Source organism: Haliotis rufescens, unplaced genomic scaffold (genome assembly GCF_023055435.1).
Source record: "Haliotis rufescens isolate VD_foot unplaced genomic scaffold, xgHalRufe1.0.p SCAF_11, whole genome shotgun sequence".
Classification (NCBI taxonomy): domain Eukaryota; kingdom Metazoa; phylum Mollusca; class Gastropoda; order Lepetellida; family Haliotidae; genus Haliotis; species Haliotis rufescens.
Window position 1 is genome coordinate 30,019,255 of NW_025963791.1, and position 20,360 is coordinate 30,039,614.

The window sequence follows — 20,360 nt, forward strand, 5'->3', positions numbered from 1 at the left end:
CGTTGAAGAATGATGTAATCAAATCCTGATCCATTTTATTTTGAAGCTATTTCGCGTCACATTCCATACTTTGTATTTGATTTCCATTTTTAGTATACACCGGCCATAAGAGCACATGACTGTAGTTTGTACCTCATATCACTGAGAAAAGTTATAATGGACTTTTGAAATGAACTTAGTTCTTCAAACACTAGTACCTATACAATAGTAAACTGCAATATCTTCAATACCCTCAGCCAAGCAATGAAATAACTAGGATGAAAGTTTACATGTCACTACAAAGAGAGAACAACGTAGTTATAACCATGCCTTTCTAGTATTGAAGTTACACTCACAACCGTATCCTAGGTTAATATAATAAGCACTTTCACATTGGTCTCTGGATATGTTAAACATGGTCTGTTAAGGATTGAGCTGCACAATTTTCACATAACTCACGATGCTTTGTGTTTAGAGGGGAAACACTTGAGAACAACATTTGGATTGGTCAAGATCTTCATGAAACAATCAAAATGAAAGTGTTCTGTCACAGTGCACATACAGTAGAAGATGGTTATCTCAAACACGGAAGTGTACTAACAGTCATGATGAACTATTTCAAAAGTCTGACAGATACATTATCATTTAAGGAAGTCTCATGATGAATTTACAGCAAGCTGATTTTTCCGATTAGAATAATGTTTCACTGATGTGGGAATCATACTGGTCAACAGTGTCAGTCACCATGAGGGAAACAATGTACAACTAATTTTCCCGTTACCGTACTCTAAAGTTATTTACAGTTTTTTCAATATAACCAGAAATATATAATCTATCAAACTTTTCAGATTATCAACTTTGAATGATAAGAATGGCTGGTGAAATCAAAATGGCAGACGTGGTTCCACAAGAAGTGAACAAGGTCTACACCAATCCAATTTCACCAGTCCTTTGGAATTCATTCCAACCATGTTTTACTGTATACACTTTACTGTGAACCCCGGACATTTACAAAGCAGAGAGAAGTAGTGGTACAACTCAATAAAACTTGCACAAGTTGAGATTCTGACAGAGATAGCAGACGGTCAGAATTCAAAACTATGTACAAGACGTTCAGGTCATTTTGTGCTGTCTCCCATGATGATGGAGGAAAACTTCCTTGTTGTAATTTCATTCAAGTGGTAGTTGTTCATGGGCAATACTCTTGTTATCCCAGTTCACAGCAGATGCAAGACCTGAACAATGCTGAAAATAGTCATTGTGAAGTAATTATAAAATTAATAAAAAATATAAGGCTTGTTTGTTTGTTTGTTGTTTAATGCCGTACTTAGCAATATTCCAGCTATATGACAGCGGTCTGTAAATAATCGAGTCTGGACCAGACAATCCAGTGATTGACATCATGAGCATCGAAACCACGCAATTCGGATTCAATGACACACATCAACCAAGTCAGCGAGCCTGACCACATGATCCCGTTAGTTGCCTCTTACGACATGCATAGTCGCCTTTGCAGGAAGCATGGATTGCTGAAGACCTATGCTAACCCGGATCTTCATGGGTACAAAAACATAATTTAAGAACAGTACATCCACTCACGTACATAAAAGATAAAAGATAAAAGATAGAAAACCCTTTCCACATGTAAGATTTCACAAGAATCTCTGCTAAAAGCAGAGGTGTGATGTGATGTGCAGATGACTAGATCTTCACACTAACCTGTATAGCCTAATGAAGGGTGCTGTACATGTCAATCTACTTCATCCGAAAGGTTATCGTCATTGTCCTGAAAAATCAAACAAGAACTTAAACCTTGAGCATAGTAATAAACGTGAGTGAGTGAGTGAGTATGGATTTACGCCGCTTTTAGCAATATTCAAGCAATATCACGGCGGGGGACACCAGAAATGGGCTTCACACATTGTACCCATGTCGGGAATCGAACCCGGGTCTTCGGCGTGATGAGCGAATGCTTCAACCTCTAGGCTACCCGACCGCCCCTAGTAATAAACGGAGGGCACCTTATGCTTGGACTGATTCTGCTACACAGAGATCCATGAGGTCAACCTCTGCCACAGTCCATTCAACAACTTGCACATGTCTTTCATCTATTTCATTATTAAAAATCAACTCATTTAGATAAACAAATCTTTATGTCATGAAATGTTCAACTTTCACTGAAAAAACATAAAATTGTGAAAAACTATTTCAGTTTTCGTATTTGTCCTTTGTTTGCAATGGTTGTACTGTTCCACGGGTAGACATCAAAACCCTATGGATGGTTAGTGATATGGACATTTTGCTGTGCAAAAGATACATTGCCATACTTCTCACTGTCAAAGTTGTTGCAGTATATCCTGACAAATGATTGTGAAAATCAAACTGAAAAGATTCCTCTGTGTCAGACTGTGTAGATGTTGGAATTAGGGCAATTTGTTTACAATCAAAAGGTGAAATGGTGTTCAACTCGCATCAAAGATTACAGCTGCGTGCATGCTTGTGTGTGTGTGGCTACTTGTACCAGTCTGTACTGATGCCAATTCATAGTGCTAGCCCACTGAAAAACCATGCCACAGTTTACCATGAAAACCCCACTCAGACACAGCGTACTGACTCCCAGCCGACCAGTCCTTGTTTTAGCCCCTTAATGCCGAGCGCAAGACAAGGTAACAACAAGTGCCATCATTTAATGTTTCTGGGTATGACCCGTCCGGGGATTGAACCCCAGGCCTTCAGCTCTATGGGTGGACGCTCTACCACTAGACCACGTAGATGGTCTTTCAATCAAGAGAAATGTCCAGACACATGATAAGCAAAACAGCTTGTGGCAGTGGTGTAATGCTGTCCCCACCGTGCCAGAGAGTGGTTGCAGGGGCTGTTACTCACACATATTAAGTCTATGACTGCTGATATTGTACCTTAGATCATTTAAGTATTTTATTTTACACATTTAACAATTCCAAGTTAAGGTTGTCATGTTTGAAACGTAGTCTGCACAGTGAAATTGAACCATCATGATGTTCTTGTCATACATAGGTCACATAACATGCATAAGAATACATGTGGACATGAGTGAACGAAATGTAAATGGTTACATGTGGACATGAGTGAAGGAATTGTAAATGGTTACATTGGACATGAGTGAAGGAATTGTAAATGGTTACATGTGGACATGAGTGAAGGAATTGTAAATGGTAATTTGATATTTTAGTTTGTGCAACAACAACAGTACTTACTCGTTCATATTTAATCTACCAATTACAGGTCAATCACCTCATTACTTTTATATTCAACACAATTTCTTAAAACTCTGTCACCTGAATGTGTTTTCATTCCGTCTGGATCATGTTACAGTAATTACTTCCCACAATGCACTTCCAAACAGTCTGCGCATGCCCAGTAAGACGGACATGATGTCACTGTGTTTACCTTTATTAACCCATCAGCCCCGCACGAGGTTACTTTCTCCATTGTTGCAAGCCACTCAACCGTGTTACCCTCCAGCCACCCCTTAGCTCCTCCTGTCTTCCATGGCTTCATGTATTCATGTGCATCATGTATGTGGTTTCTTGTGGATTCGCTAGTACTAATGTATTGGCATGCATTCCATGGCATTTTATCAGGCGCCTATATATATATATTATGTATATATGTTATCTTCTGGGGCTGCCTCGGTGTCATAAGCCACTCCATACTCAGAGCATGGAAGGCTTGTGGCCCCAAAAGGCTATTTCGGCACCGTCCGGTCAGCACGACCAGGACCAGCTTATCTCTAGGGATCGTCCGGGTCATCGGACCCCAGGACTGACATATCTCTCCCACAGCTACACAGTCCGGGTCCCTAAGACCCATTAGTTGCCTTTTACGACAAGCATGGGTTGCTGAAGACCTATTCTGATGTAAATGGTTATATGTGGACATGAGTGAAGGAATTGTAATTGGCTATATGTGGACATGAGTGAAGGATGTAAATGGCTACATGTGGACATGAGTGAAGGAATTGTAAATGGCTATATGTGGACATGAATGAAGGATGTAAATGGCTATATGTGGACATGAGTGAAGGATGTAAATAGCTACATGTGGACATGAATGAAGGATGTAAATGGCTATATGTGGACATGAGTGAAGGATGTAAGTGGCTACATGTGGACATGAGTGAAGGATGTAAATGGCTACATGTGGACATGAGTGAAGGATGTAAATGGTTATATGTGGACATGAATGAAGGATGTAAATGGCTATATGTGGACATGAGTGAAGGATGTAAATAGCTACATGTGGACATGAGTGAAGGAATTGTAAATGGCTATATGTGGACATGAGTGAAGGATGTAAATGGCTATATGTGGACATGAGTGAAGGAATTGTAAATGGTTATATGTGGACAGGAGTGAAGGATGTAAATAGCTATATGTGGACATGAGTGAAGGAATTGTAAATAGCTATATGTGGACATGAGTGAAGGATGTAAATGGTTATATGTGGACAGGAGTGAAGGATGTAAATGGTTATATGTGGACAGGAGTGAAGGATGTAAATGGCTACATGTGGACATGAGTGAAGGATGTAAATGGCTACATGTGGACATGAGTGAAGGAATTGTAAATGGTTATATGTGGACATGAATGAAGGAATTGTAAATAGCTACATGTGGACATGAGTGAAGGAATTGTAAATAGCTACATGTGGACAGGAGTGAAGGATGTAAATGGCTATATGTGGACATGAGTGAAGGATGTAAGTGGCTACATGTGGACATGAGTGAAGGAATTGTAAATGGTTATATGTGGACATGAGTGAAGTGTTGTAAATGGCTGTATGTTGACATGAGTGAAGGAATTGTAAATAGCTACATATGGACATGAGTGAAGGATGTAAATGGCTACATGTGGACATGAGTGAAGGAATTGTAAATGGTTATATGTGGACATGAATGAAGGAATTGTAAATAGCTACATGTGGACATGAGTGAAGGAATTGTAAATAGCTACATGTGGACATGAGTGAAGGATGTAAAGGGCTATATGTGGACATGAGTGAAGGATGTAAATGGTTACATGTGGACATGAGTGAAGGAATTGTAAATGGCTACATGTGGACATGAGTGAAGGATGTAAATAGCTACATGTGGACATGAGTGAAGGATGTAAAGGGCTATATGTGGACATGAGTGAAGGATGTAAATGGCTACATGTGGACATGAGTGAAGGATGTAAATGGCTACATGTGGACATGAGTGAAGGAATTGTAAATGGCTGTATGTTGACATGAGTGAAGGATGTAAATGGTTACATGTGGACATGAGTGAAGGATGTAAATGGCTACATGTGGACATGAGTGAAGTGTTGTAAATGGCTACATGTGGACATGAGTGAAGGATGTAAAGGGCTATATGTGGACATGAGTGAAGGATGTAAATGGCTATATGTGGACATGAATGAAGGATGTAAATGGTTATATGTGGACAGGAGTGAAGGATGTAAATGGCTACATGTGGACATGAGTGAAGGATGTAAATGGCTATATGTGGACATGAGTGAAGGATGTAAATGGCTACATGTGGACATGAGTGAAGGATGTAAATGGCTACATGTGGACATGAGTGAAGTGTTGTAAATGGCTGTATGTGGACATGAGTGAAGGATGTAAATGGCTTCATGTGGACATGAGTGAAGGATGTAAATGGTTATATGTGGACATGAGTGAAGTGTTGTAAATGGCTGTATGTTGACATGAGTGAAGGATGTAAATGGCTACATGTGGACATGAGTGAAGGATGTAAATGGCTATATGTGGACATGAGTGAAGGATGTAAATGGCTACATGTGGACATGAGTGAAGGAATTGTAAATGGTTATATGTGGACATGAGTGAAGTGTTGTAAATGGCTGTATGTTGACATGAGTGAAGGATGTAAATGGCTACATGTGGACATGAGTGAAGGATGTAAGTGGCTATATGTGGACATGAGTGAAGGAATTGTAAATGGCTACATGTGGACATGAGTGAAGGATGTAAATAGCTACATGTGGACATGAGTGAAGGATGTAAAGGGCTATATGTGGACATGAGTGAAGGATGTAAATGGCTACATGTGGACATGAGTGAAGGATGTAAATGGCTACATGTGGACATGAGTGAAGGATGTAAATGGCTACATGTGGACATGAGTGAAGGAATTGTAAATGGCTGTATGTTGACATGAGTGAAGGATGTAAATGGTTACATGTGGACATGAGTGAAGGATGTAAATGGCTACATGTGGACATGAGTGAAGTGTTGTAAATGGCTACATGTGGACATGAGTGAAGGATGTAAAGGGCTATATGTGGACATGAGTGAAGGATGTAAATGGCTATATGTGGACATGAGTGAAGGATGTAAATGGTTATATGTGGACAGGAGTGAAGGATGTAAATGGCTACATGTGGACATGAGTGAAGGATGTAAATGGCTATATGTGGACATGAGTGAAGGATGTAAATGGCTACATGTGGACATGAGTGAAGGATGTAAATGGCTACATGTGGACATGAGTGAAGTGTTGTAAATGGCTGTATGTTGACATGAGTGAAGGATGTAAATGGCTACATGTGGACATGAGTGAAGGATGTAAATGGTTATATGTGGACATGAGTGAAGTGTTGTAAATGGCTGTATGTTGACATGAGTGAAGGATGTAAATGGCTACATGTGGACATGAGTGAAGGATGTAAATGGCTATATGTGGACATGAGTGAAGGATGTAAATGGCTATATGTGGACATGAGTGAAGGATGTAAATGGCTACATGTGGACATGAGTGAAGGAATTGTAAATGGTTATATGTGGACATGAGTGAAGTGTTGTAAATGGCTGTATGTTGACATGAGTGAAGGATGTAAATGGCTACATGTGGACATGAGTGAAGGATGTAAATGGCTATATGTGGACATGAGTGAAGGATGTAAATGGCTATATGTGGACATGAGTGAAGGATGTAAATGGCTACATGTGGACATGAGTGAAGGAATTGTAAATGGTTATATGTGGACATGAGTGAAGTGTTGTAAATGGCTGTATGTTGACATGAGTGAAGTGTTGTTAAGGGCTACATGTGGACATGGGTGAAGGATATAAGGGGCTATATGAGGGTTATTTTGGGTGTTAGCTGACCTAGCACACGCCATACACCACCTGCCCCTCTTCCAAGCCGGGAGACAGCCAGCTATTATCAGATTAACTCATTATCACATGCACTAGGAGGGCTGGCTCACTCTCCACAGATCATTTTCCTTGCATGTTTACCATGTTTACTGACTATGCTACTGCAATCACAGACAGATCCTGTTCATCTTATATCAAGCCAGATGAAACCCAGCAAATAAATCAGGCTACTTTTGATGATTGTGATCTCAATGTCCTTATATCAATGCAGGTTGTCACAGCAGATGCAAGGTTGTTCATCGTTACTAGATTACATGTCTTAATATACAAGATGAGCAATCATTATAACAGAATTATCCCTGAGAATATGATCACTGACTTACGTTAATTTAGTAATCTAGAACACTGTTACATTTAATGACTTGTCAAACTATTGCCAGTTTGTTTGTTTGTTTGTTTTTTAAGCCACACTCAGCAATATTCCAGTTATATGATGGCGGTTTGTAAATAATCGACCAGATAATCCAGTGATCGACATCATGAGCATCGATCCACGCAATTGGGATATGATGACATGCCATAAGAAGCGACTAAATGGATCCGTTGGTCAGGCCCAGTGACATGGTTGATTGCATATCATCTTAACTCAACTGCATGGATTGATGCTCATGATATCAATCATTTTATTGCCTGGTACATCTGATTGATACAGACCCCCATGATATAGATGCAATATTGCTTGAATGTTTTATAGTGTAGCCCACAGCATTATCATGTTAACATGTAGTTTGAAATATAGTATTAAGCTTTAAATTTTGAAAACATAATGTAACAATGTGTCAACAAGCAAGATGAAGGGGACATATTTTCATCCAAATCTCCATACACTTAAGGTTGCTGGAGTGAGTGAGTGAGTTGGGTCCAACGCCACTTTTAACATTATTCTAGTTACATCACTGCGTGTCAGCTTAATGTGGGAGGTAAGCCCGAAGTGATGCAGGTCTCAGAAGTTTACCACTTCGTGAAACCCACGAGCACGGGTATATTTTCTGGCATGCCCAAGGGACACAACTCTGCACAGCGAATCACGGTGTCTTAGACGACTGGGCCACCCGTGCCCCCTGAAGGTAGCTTGAAGGTATCAAAGGTTTGACATAATCTCATTCAACAGAGTTTGCCATCATGTTGTTGCAGTTTTGGAGAGTTAAGTCAAACATTACCTTTGTACAACTCAACATTGTATTAAACACTGGTAATGAGCAGTGTTACCTGAAGTACAGAGGACAGCCTGGCCAGCTGAGACTTGAGCAGATGGAGTTCGTCCAGGAGCTGACAGTAGGCCGACATGTTCATCATCACCATCTCCTGGCCGTTCACCATGGAGACGGTTACGTCCTGGGGCAGCGTCACACCCGACAACACAAAGCTGTCCTCAGACTCACTCATGCTGTGCCTGGAAAACATAGAAACAAATCAATGACCTTTTCCTATAAATTCTATCGATTGTGACAATGCCAACACTGTCCATTTCTTGTGACAAAAGAACACAGCATTTCGCAGGACTCCGGTATCCTGCATTTTCATCTACATTTACCATGTTTACTCCTTATCAGATTAATGATGAGTTAGACTAGATGCAATATATTTATCAGTTGATACTAGTTCATATACATCCAAGGAACAGAAACAGCGTTTGATAATATTTTTCCACATGACATGTTTCAATCAACATAATGTTCAGGAAGTTACCATATATGACCGTAGATAAGCCATCCCATAGATATTATATAAAGCCGAGGTATTAACTTGGTCCTTGAAATCTGTATCAACATGTCATGTGCAGTAAATAAGCCGGACCCATAACCAAAAATTTCGTCTCGTTATGATCTGTCATCAAAAATAGAATATCAACAAGTCCATATTGAATTAAGCAAGTTAATCATGTAGTTACATATAATATAATATAAAAAAGTGTTTTATAGCATATCTGGACTCATGTTTGTAATCCACGTAATTAGAGAATAAATTTTATTCACCTGAAGCAATACAATGTAGCTTTTTCACCAACAACGAAAAAAGAGTTTGATGAAAGTGTAACCCATACATAAGCCAACCCCTTTCTACAGAATCTTTTTTCTGGTCCTACAGTAATTGTTACATTGGACCCGTGAAGATTCCGGGGTAGAATAGGTCTTCAGCAACCCATGCTTGCCATAAAAGGCGACTACGCTTGTCGTAAAAGGCGACTTACGGGATCGGGTGGTCAGGCTCACTGACTTGGTTGATACGTCATCGATCCCAATTGCGTGGATCGATGATCATGATATTAATCACTGGATTGTCTGGTCCAGACTCAATTATTTACAGACCGCCGTCATATAGCTGGAATATTGCTGAGTGCGGCGTTAAACAACGAACAAACAAACATATTGTTCATGTTGTTATCAATATCTTTTTGGCTAAATGTTAACATTCAAGCTCATGACTCTCCATAGAATATTCAGTGAGTCATGATGACAGGGGCCTGCAGATATGTTAATAAATTTACTTTGGCCTTGAGAATACAACCTTACATGCATATTTACTTGTGATATATATTTGTACATGCAATCCAGTGGCGTATATCAGGACACTACATGACTAGGTCCCATAACCAGGTTGCCAACTACAGAAACATCAGTGCTTCTGTAGAGCGACTGACACAGATGTAGGTCAAGAGTACAGTCTCCATACTTAATGTGCTTAAGGGTCCAATGGTTGTGATGTTTTGATACTTTCTAATGACATTTTCAAAGACATCACATATGATTTGGGAAAACATGTTTAAAACAGAAAGTCCCTTCTTCTAGCTACTTCCATTGAAAAGCATGTTGTCTTTTTCCATAATCACATGCTTAAATATCACTAGTCGGACAAAGGGTCTGAGTTAGCTCTTACAAACATGTCATACCAACACAGGGTGAGTTCAGAACACAAAGAAATTGAACTAGCTCACAAATTACCATTTCAGTGACTTTGACCTTCAATGAATGTCACTCAAAACCTTACAACTTCAATATAACATCCTAAGGATAATATGTACCAAATTCCAATAATCACTGAGTCTTCTTCTACCATTTGCCTACAGTAAACACTTCTTGAGTTAAGAATATACAAAAGTTTTGAGTGTCATCATAACCTTGAGAGTGAATTTGACCTTCAACATGTTCAGTATCACTGACAAATATCTCAAGGCCATACAGCAAAAAAAGAAAAAAAAAAAAAAGGATTCCCTCAGGTGAAATTCAATGTACAACAAATATATAGCATATGCTACCTATCAAAAGTGGGTCACTGTAACATAGTATTGTTATCGAAACATTGTCATTACTTGTCAGCATGTGTATTAAATCATGTAACCATTGCAATTATCTGCCTACAGAACAGCAGCAGGAAAAAGGCTGTTCAGTGAAAATGGCAAACCCACTTTATGCAACAATGTCCCCTTTCCTGTGACCTTGATCTTATACCATGTACATAAAAGTCCTTCAAAACCTCCTTCTGAATGCCCTTTTCCAAAGGATAACAGGCACCAAAGACCTGGAGGATGACCTTGAGGATGACCTTGACAACTGACAAGACGGATCAGCGTAAAAATAATCCAAAGGGCACAAAACATGGTGATAACTGAAATAAAGTCCTGATAATTGACAAGATTTCCTTGACATGTCCTCACTTATCAGCACTGCATGGTCGAAAACATTCTGACAAAACCTTAACATGCTTAAAGAATTCACATTTACATGCAGCTGCTTAATTATCAGGATCATACTCCCATCAGCGAACATCTGATCAACAATAAACTTCAATCCTATGTACAGAAGAACCCTGAAAATTCTGTAAAGCAACTGAATTGCTGATTGTTGCTTGAAATAAAAGAATATAAATTTGTGATCATCTATTGCTTCTCTGATGACTCACACACATTATTAGCAAAATGTGTGACATACATGACCAAGGTCTAGCATTACCTTAGTGCAAATACACAGCAACATGATGAGATCTGAGAGAAACAGCCGGCCCATGGATCTGTATACAATTTGCTTCATAGTTCTTTAATCATCAATCATTGTGTCACACCATGTTTCACTGAACAGGGTTCCGGATTGCTTAGATGCCTTCGTAAGATTCAGACAGTGGGAATTGATTGCGATACTGTAAACTAAACCATTTTGTCAGAAAGTCAATGTATTGACAAGTAAGAGGTGACATGTTTAACATGCCCTTTCAACACATGGTAATGACTACATGTCAACAGAGTTGGAATGGTTGGATTGTTGTTGAACGCCGCACTCTGCAATATTCCAGCTATATCATGTATATGACTGCGGTCTGTAAATAATCGAGTCTGGACCAGACAAAATCCAGTTGTTGACATCATGAGCATCGATCCATGTATTTGGGATTGATGACATGCTTAAAAAAAGTCAGCGAGCTTGACCACCCGATCCCATTAGTCGCCCCTTATGACAAGCAAAGTCACCTTTTACGGCAAGCATGGGTTGCTAAAGACCTATTCTACCCTGGATTTTCACAGGTTTGTCAACGGAAAGGCCTGATTGGGGAGGGGTCTATGGTGTGAGGAGTGAACGCTTTAACCACTGGGCTACACCATCGCCGCGGCAAACTTTAGACCCATATCATGCTTACAATAATGCTTTATTATTTAAATCAGCATGGTAAGCAAGTGATATCCATGCACACTGAAACACATCACTAATATCAGTGAACGAAGCACCACATCCAGATGTTGACAATCATAAAAATTTCACCTACCCGGGTACATACAGGATATATCCTGAAAAATGTTGATCAATATGTCTAATGACTTGTACACCATGTACATTGATCAATGTACATTTGTTTCAGTGGGCCAAATACGTGAGAGTCCACTAGCCTGAACTGATGTTATTGACTATCACCTATTTGTTGAGCTTACAATTGAAAAGTAGTTTACTATACTCTGGCTTCAGATGAGTGGACGGTGCAGCTCACTGTTTTCATTCATCATTAATGGTCTAGAATCGGACAAAAGAATCATCCATCCCCTTCTCTCATAATGACAACTAGAATATGCAATGCTTAACTTAACAATCTGGGAAGCTTGCCGAACAGCATGAGGACTTACAGGTTAAAGCGCTATCTAAGAAAGTTTTAATACATCATCTTTGATAGTGGTGTTACTGCTGTTTGATGAGGGGCAGCATTCTTTGGGCCTGGACCAATATAGACTTGCTGACTATTGGGCTGTTTTGAAGGGTCTGAGTGAGAGTGAGTGAGTGAGTGAGTGAGTGAGTGAGTGAGTGAGTGAGTGAGTGAGTGAGTGAGTGAGTGTTAATGCCGTTTTTAACAGTATTCTAGTTATATCACCATGGAAACATTTATGTTTTCTGTTGCTAGGGATTTTCAAATATTTAAGCAGAGGTAACACTGAACTGGAGTAACAAATCTGATATTAATAGTATTCATTATCCATTCTTTTTGTTTGTTGTTTAACCCAGCACTCAGTTTGAATAACTTTGAATAAGTTGCATGTTATGAATCAACTGCTACCTTCTGATTGACCAATCAGTGTAGTGTATGGTACTGGTAGTTCTAAGTGAAAAAAAATATATATTTCATATCTGCATTCCTCTCAACTCTCACACATCACAGGGTCACCATGCTCATGTCGAGGTGCAAGGATTCTCAAGTTTATGAATACATGTTTTTTCAAACATGGTGTTGTCATTGCTGCATGTCCGTGGGAACCTATCTGTATCCTTTTATACAGAAAACGATCAGAATCAGACTGTTTGGCTAACCCATATCTGTCAAGACAATTTATTAAAAGACATCAACCAGGAAGTTTCGAGTACACAAAGCTTAGATAATATGCTTTGTAAGCATAATCATTGCTCATACCATGCATACTGATCTGATATGACTCTTAACAAAAAAACCACTAAAAATAAGCATGATAGCAATAAAGTTGGTACTTGTAACACTGGAATTATCTTTTTGTATCATGCAGGGTTTTACGTGATGCAAAAATGAGCGTCCAGTACGCACAAATGCAAAGAATGCAGAAAATAAATATACTGCATCCCAAAGGACACACAATAATATTCTTTGTAGCTACAGCATAAAAAGAGCAGCGATGGGTTTCTGTTATTTCATCCATCAATTAATGACCACTGTTCACATGATCATCAGATTCATTATAAGGCTCTAAAGTGAATATAAAGATGTACAGTTCACTACACCATATCATTACTTTACAGGACCCTCATATATTGCCTGCAAGGACCCTTAAAAGAAATTATTGGGGGACCTGGACCCCAAGTTTTGTAAGTCAAGGTAAAACCCTGATCATGCTTATTAAATGGTAATTGTTAATAAATGTTCATAAATTGTGTTCCACTTCAGTGTACTTAGTTGGGCACATTAAATAGCCATGATAGAATATTTTTATTTTCAAACCTAGCTGAATTTCATTCATATTTTTTAAAAGTTGTTATTCACCATCTGTGGTTGTGAAAATCATGAGCCATGAGTACATGAATTGATCCTTGAGATAACATGGACTGCCATGTCTTCATGCTATCTCCATCCTCTTCCCAGCTGGCTCCCCTCCCTGGTGAATCACTCCTAACAACTCCTGGGTATTTATAGATTTATATATCAGATGTTACCTAATGCAGTCGGAGCTGACTCATGGCATATGAAGTTTTTCTTTTTTTTTCTGAAATGCTTATTATGTATTCGGTTCGATGAATGCAGAGATAATATACATGTGCTAACTTGTGGTAATTGCAACCTGCAGGAAATGTTTATAATATACACGAACCTTGCCTATTGATTTGAAATGTAGGTATCTTAAATTGTCAAGGGCCCGTTCTTCAAACGTTCTTAACACTATTGGGGCAGTTAAAGTATAGGACTTTCTTCATGTTCTTAGCACAAGGATCACTTTGGGGAATAGGGCCCATGATGACATTCGAGAATAATCATCAGATCATAACAGCATATGCATACTTGTTATTAATACTTTCATTAAAAGATATACTACAGTAGCTATGGTAACACATTCTCCACAATAACATTAGAAAAGTAGAATGAAATTGTAAACATGGTAAAGATTATAATAGCATAAACTATCAAACATACATAAAATATGTATTGCAGGTTAAAATGTATACTATATTTCTACCAGACAACGTTACGGACTCATAGCCCTTGCATTTAATGGACCATGCCATATTTTACCAGACAATATCCAGTTTATTCCAGGGAGTGGAAACATGCATGGGTTTAGCACCGAGAGACCAAGGATTATGATCACACTCCAGCTCACAGGCTGGGTCTAGGAAGTGCTCAGTCATCTGTAATCCCTGCTAAGCCACCCAGTATGAACGTAATAATCGACACAAGTATGTGTCACCGAGGAGGATATATATATATATCAATCAATACCATATCCAGGGGGTTGTGTTGGTGTGTTGATGGCTGAACACACACCTGACTATACTGCCAGTGTCGGAGATGAACTGGTGAAAACCACCACAGAATACCTCTACACCTGTAGTATGTCATCTACACAAGATCACCAATGGCTTGTCACTGACCACACAAACCTGAGCATAGTTTGTTTGTTGTTTAACGCTGCACTCACCAAAGTTCCATCTATATGACGTCATGATTGACATCATGAACATCGATCCATACGATGGCATGCATCAACCAAGTCAGCGAATCTGACCACCCGATCCTGTTAGTCGCCTCTTAAGACAAGCATGGGTTAATTGCTGAAGACCTACTCTAACCTGGATCTTATGGGTTCCTGAGCATAGTGCCTGTGTCTACACCATGCACAATGTACTTGCATAAACACAAAGTCAGTGACTTGGATGGTTCACGTGTCATGGGTTCAACCCATTTCTGGTGTGCACCACCATGATATTTGAAGGGATACTGCTAAAAGCAACATAAGACCACTCACTCAATCAGGCAACACAAACCTCATCACAGAACTAGCAAAAATAATGTCAGGGTGTAAGCCACACAAGAATACATCTACATCCTGCACAGTACAAGCATGTACACAAAGTCACCCATGGCCTATAACTGATCAATAATGGATTCCTACAACATAGCCCAGCTGGGAAGTGTCTTAAACTAAATGGACCATTTCCCGGTTTGGATTAAGGTCTGAAATGGGCTGACCTTTGTTTGAGGATGTAACATCATGACCTGTGAGTGAAGAGTTGATGTTGCTGCAGCTGATACCAGGAAGTAATGAAGGCTGATGCACCTAAATATCAGCAGGTCCTGAAAGATCAGGTTTTAATGTCTGTTGTGGTTCCTGTTACCGTACCAACCTATCATGTTACCTCAGTACTCAGCCCATACTGTGACAATCCCTATATATATCTCTATGTAACAAATGTTATGTTTGGGATAACACTTTCTTAGTAAAATACAGATTGAAGTACTTTTGGGGGGTAAAGTCCCATCCAGGATTCGAACCCATACTGCCAGGATGAGGCACCTGATCGCCAGCACAGAAAGTCAGCAATCTGACCCACTCAGCCACCAAGGCTTCCATATATGTTAGATTGCTGACTTTGTGTGCTGGCGATTAGGTGCCTCACTCTGGCAGTGTGGGTTCGAATCCTGGATGGAGCTCAATCCAAAAAGTATTCGAATCTGTACTTTATTAACATGATCAAGAAAGTGTTATCCCAAATATAACATTTGTTACATTTGACCACTTTCTAAATGGCATTGTGTGTTTATATCTCTATGCTTGTCAACTGTTTTTTTAAAAATCCCATATGGAGGTTTATAATCCTTCCCTTTATCATGATTATGTATAAGGATTTGAGAAACATGTTTACAAAAGAAGAACAACATAGTTTTGAACTTCACCACTGCAATTTGTAAACCATGTGTACTAATCTATCTCAATCTGCTGCCATGGCAACAGCTAACAAAAATCACTCAATCATCATTACTTCAGTGGCATGTGTACATGGTGGAGGTGACAACAATGTGACTACACCTGAGGCACCGTCAGTCAACAGCTGATGGGGATGCAAATTAACCTGAAACCTTTACAAGCCCAAATAGTGATGACATATCAAACACCCCAAAATGCCTTACATTTTAATAGGCCTAAGGACACTTATAACACTAGACAAACTGACTTGGTTAGCAGGCTAATTATGTCTAAGTTCCCACAAGCGAGATGTTATCCTGACATTTCATCAGTAAATGAAGATCAGGGTGCGTTTGTAAAAAAATCCTCAGAGTTACGGCTGTTGTAAGTCTACGTTAAGGAATGGCTGTTACGATCACCTTTGCGCTAAGATTGCTTTGTACAACAGCACCCAGAAACTAAACACCTCACACAAAATGACAATTATGTTGGTTTTTTAATTCTACAGTATATTACCTTTATAACGAACACGCTCATAACAAACTGACGGACATAACAAACTTATTTATTGTGTCCCCGCCATTTGCTTCATATATGCTGTATATGTGCTTATAAAGAAATATGGTTATCAGTCTGGTTATCACAAACTAAACTTAGTGGTCCCTTGAGTTCGTAAAAACCATAGTTTTCTGTGCTACTGTTTTTTTAAAATATTTTCATGCATACTTGTACACGTGGATCTTAAAATTAGGTTATTGAGTTTTTTGCATAAATTACGTAGATAAGAATCTTGTCTGGAGCACTGGCATGCTCTGGAAACAGGAGGGTGGGGACACAACATACAAGCATTCCCTCTTCAACTTCATCAATCTGATGTTGGGGTCTCCACCAGCTCCCTGGTGATGGATGTGTATGTGTGGGTGCTACACTGAGCTGACAGCTGACAGTGGACATGATGGTGACATTGCTAATGGATAAATGATGGAAACCTATCTGCCCAGCCCCATGATTAAATTACACACACGGCCATGATGACTGGTGACCACAAGAGTGACCTTAAAGTATTAGGTCACATTAGCTTCATCGACCATCACAATGGTTCAGACTTCGTATTACCTCACTGTACACATAACATCTGTCAAGGAATTACTTCATGAGCAGGATGAACCAATTATCTGATGGGGGCCATCAGTCACTGATAATGAGAGTACAGCAAGAGAGTGCTCTGCTATACAATATCTATTTGATTGATGTCAGGTCACTTTTCCACACAGCTTGCTAATACTGAACAGTTCATCATAACTCATAATTTGATTTATTTGGCAAAATATTAGAATCTGTTAATGATGTTATTACCCTTAGTCAAAATGCTTTGTAAGCATGGTATGCAATTAAAAGGCAATATGGTATCACTTTTATACATTTAGATACATGAAATGTTGGACTCTTTATTCACAGGGTGTTGTGAATTGTTAACATGGTTAATGGCTGAACTTTTTGTTCCAAAGGGCAATAACTCTCCTTTCGAAATGACTTGAGCGACAGTCCAACTTGTTGCTACTAGTCTGGTTCCCGGAACAATGTGCGATGTGACAACTATTCACATGTAGAGACGAGGCCAAGCTAAAAAGTAACCCTGTTGCACCTTCATCCCAAAACGGATGTTTACTACTGAATATTTTTAACTAGCACATATTTTGAAGTGATTATCAGTTTAGAATATCGACATTTGTTCAGTATTCAACTAAAACGAGAATTGACAGGATGGACGATAGCAGGAAAAGTGCAATGAAAAAAGTTATATTGCCACTGCATTTTCTACGTAAAAAAACAGTGAGGCATTCTGTCAGTCTGGGGTAACATCACATCGGTGAAATAATGCAAACACGTTCTATTTATCAGCCTTTGTGTTATTACCCACTGCAGCATTCAAACATAACAAATATTTATCATACTTATAACCATGGACTTCAATGTAATAAAATTGGGAGATACACCTTCATTTACAGCACACGAACATCGGATATATAATTACTATACATCCGTGCCTTTATCATGTTTATTAATAATTGAGGAATAAATAATGTTCAGAATAAAACAAATGATTTTAAATGTTACTTTGATATCAACACGTCCTCTTACATCTGATTTCATGGCTTTTTTATTCTGACAATATTTTCTAGAAATATACCAAATGAAAATCTACCATGCATCCAGCAACCAATCAGTTACCCAGTTGCAATATACTGTAAATCGTGAAATTAATGCGCCTCCAAAAGAATGCGACCACTGGACCGTAGCCAAAAATGTGACTCAATATGAATGCGACACCCCCTCCTGCTCAAGCATCAGTGGATTTCTATCTAAAGATGTCCTCAGTCAGGTTTAGAATCCTTAGGCTCACCTTAATCCAACCTTACATTAATCGAATCACACACCAAACAGCACCGCTTACTTACTTACTTACTTTGGAGATTTAACGTGCGCTTTCCGACTGATGCATATTTCGCACACGGGCCCGGCCAGGCCATTTAATGTGTTTCCGAAAGGGGCGAAAGTGGTGTATGCAACCCAAGAGGGGGCTTAGGGGTTGCATATATAGAATTTGGGAATTTTGAGATTTGGAATAGATGCCTATGGGGTTGGGGAGTAGAACTAAGGGAGCTGGGTATGGTGGATGTTTGTTTGTTTGTTTCTGTGATTTTGAATTGGTAGATTATAGTGTGTTTAGATGCGTTTTATTAGTACCGCTTCTTAGCGCTGAGTAAAGTACTTCTGCAAAAACAATACATGCGCGCTGGCTCGTGTCGGCCTTTGACGCAGCACCTGGACTTGCAGGTGTGATCAGTGATGACATAAGTGAGCATGGTGAGTAGAACTCTTGTCTTGACACCAGCAGTGATAATTCACAGGACGTTATTAGTGTTTGAATGACATTGTTTATATACTTTTTATACAAGTGCTGCTCAATAAACAGTGGTGTGGAATACATCAGCGTATGTCTAAGTTGGTATTTTTGCTATCCAAAATGTCTTATTGTTGATATAAATGTGATGTTTAAAAATGTGAGCAAAGACCACTAGCATTTTTCGCATTTAATTGATCATAGTTTAAACAGTTGAAATAAATGATTTATTCAGATTATTCTGGCCCTTGTAAAATGTGTCCCATCATTTATCATGTTTATATTCAGTGCTTTGAGTCATCACATCACATTCATTGATCAGTTGATACATCATTTCTTACATAATTCTGATACTCTTAAAATAGTAGTAAATTACATATATTTGTCCCAACCAATAACAAATCATTCTGACTACCCCACAAGATGTGTATGATACATAAATAGATGTAAACGATAGTAACAGCTTCTTGTTTTGGCAACATATTGTGTTGACAAGTTATTTCCCTTACAACCCATTCACTATCCTTCTATGGCTATATATCCTGATTTTCACTCCAAAGTGCTTTTAGACACTTGTAGCATTTAGTCTATTTATTAGATATTATGATATAGCAAATGTGATTTTAGAAAGTAATATCTAATACTTTTATCATGACACAAATGCAAGTTTAAACCCACAATCATTTGATGTAGGTATGTCTAATACATTTATTTGTTATTTGTTTTCATATAAAATAGATTATACTTCTATATTATGACTGCTAAAAAGTCATGCACGTGTAATTTAATACTAGTACACATGCACAAGTCTACCATGTCTACAAAGATATCAAATTCAATTATAACATGGTGCAATCCAGATGACCTGGCAACATGGACAAATTGTTTTAAAGATTAATGTAATTCCACACCCTCTCCCGGAGTATTGGTGTAGAGCAGGTATGTCTGATAAAACAGGTTCAGTTACAATCAATAATCTAAACCAAAAGGTACCTAAATATATAATAAACACTTGCTATGGGAACCACTGATTGTGTAGCTTGACATAGTGAGATGTGATCTACGTGATCAATCCTGTATACATGGTATATGCTGATTGAGAATTTACGTCTCAACAAGCACATTTTTGTCGCAGACCAATCATGAACTACGTGATACACACTGACAGGACTATAAGACCAGTGCAACATACTTGTAAATGTTAATGCAAGCCACCCGATAGTCTGTCTCTCAGACCCTGAACCATATTATTTCCACTTCCGACCAACGGGTGCAGGCTAAAACGGCACCTCAGCAAAATGTCACTGGTTTCCCTGGAGAAAATGGCAACGCATTTGGCGAAAACGGCTACTACGTTTCGCTGAAAAC

The 20,360-nt window shown here is 38.9% G+C and overlaps 1 protein-coding gene across 3 annotated transcripts in view; it reads right to left on the reverse strand.

Moving 5' to 3' along the window:
* Positions 1–103: 103 nt before the first annotated feature.
* Positions 104–20,360, reverse strand: part of LOC124132589 — a 42,571-nt gene continuing 22,314 nt past the window's right edge. For 2 of the 3 annotated variants that reach the window (XM_046496567.2, XM_046496566.2), the window contains exons 3-5: positions 8,398–8,581; positions 1,699–1,765; positions 104–1,224 (exon numbers count right to left, since the gene is read on the reverse strand). In XM_046496567.2, the coding sequence (XP_046352523.2) occupies positions 1,730–1,765; positions 8,398–8,581 (220 nt within the window). In that variant the 3' untranslated portion in view covers positions 104–1,224; positions 1,699–1,729. The remainder of the gene's footprint in view (positions 1,225–1,698; positions 1,766–8,397; positions 8,582–20,360) is intronic. The other variant, XM_048392522.1, reaches the window with a different exon arrangement.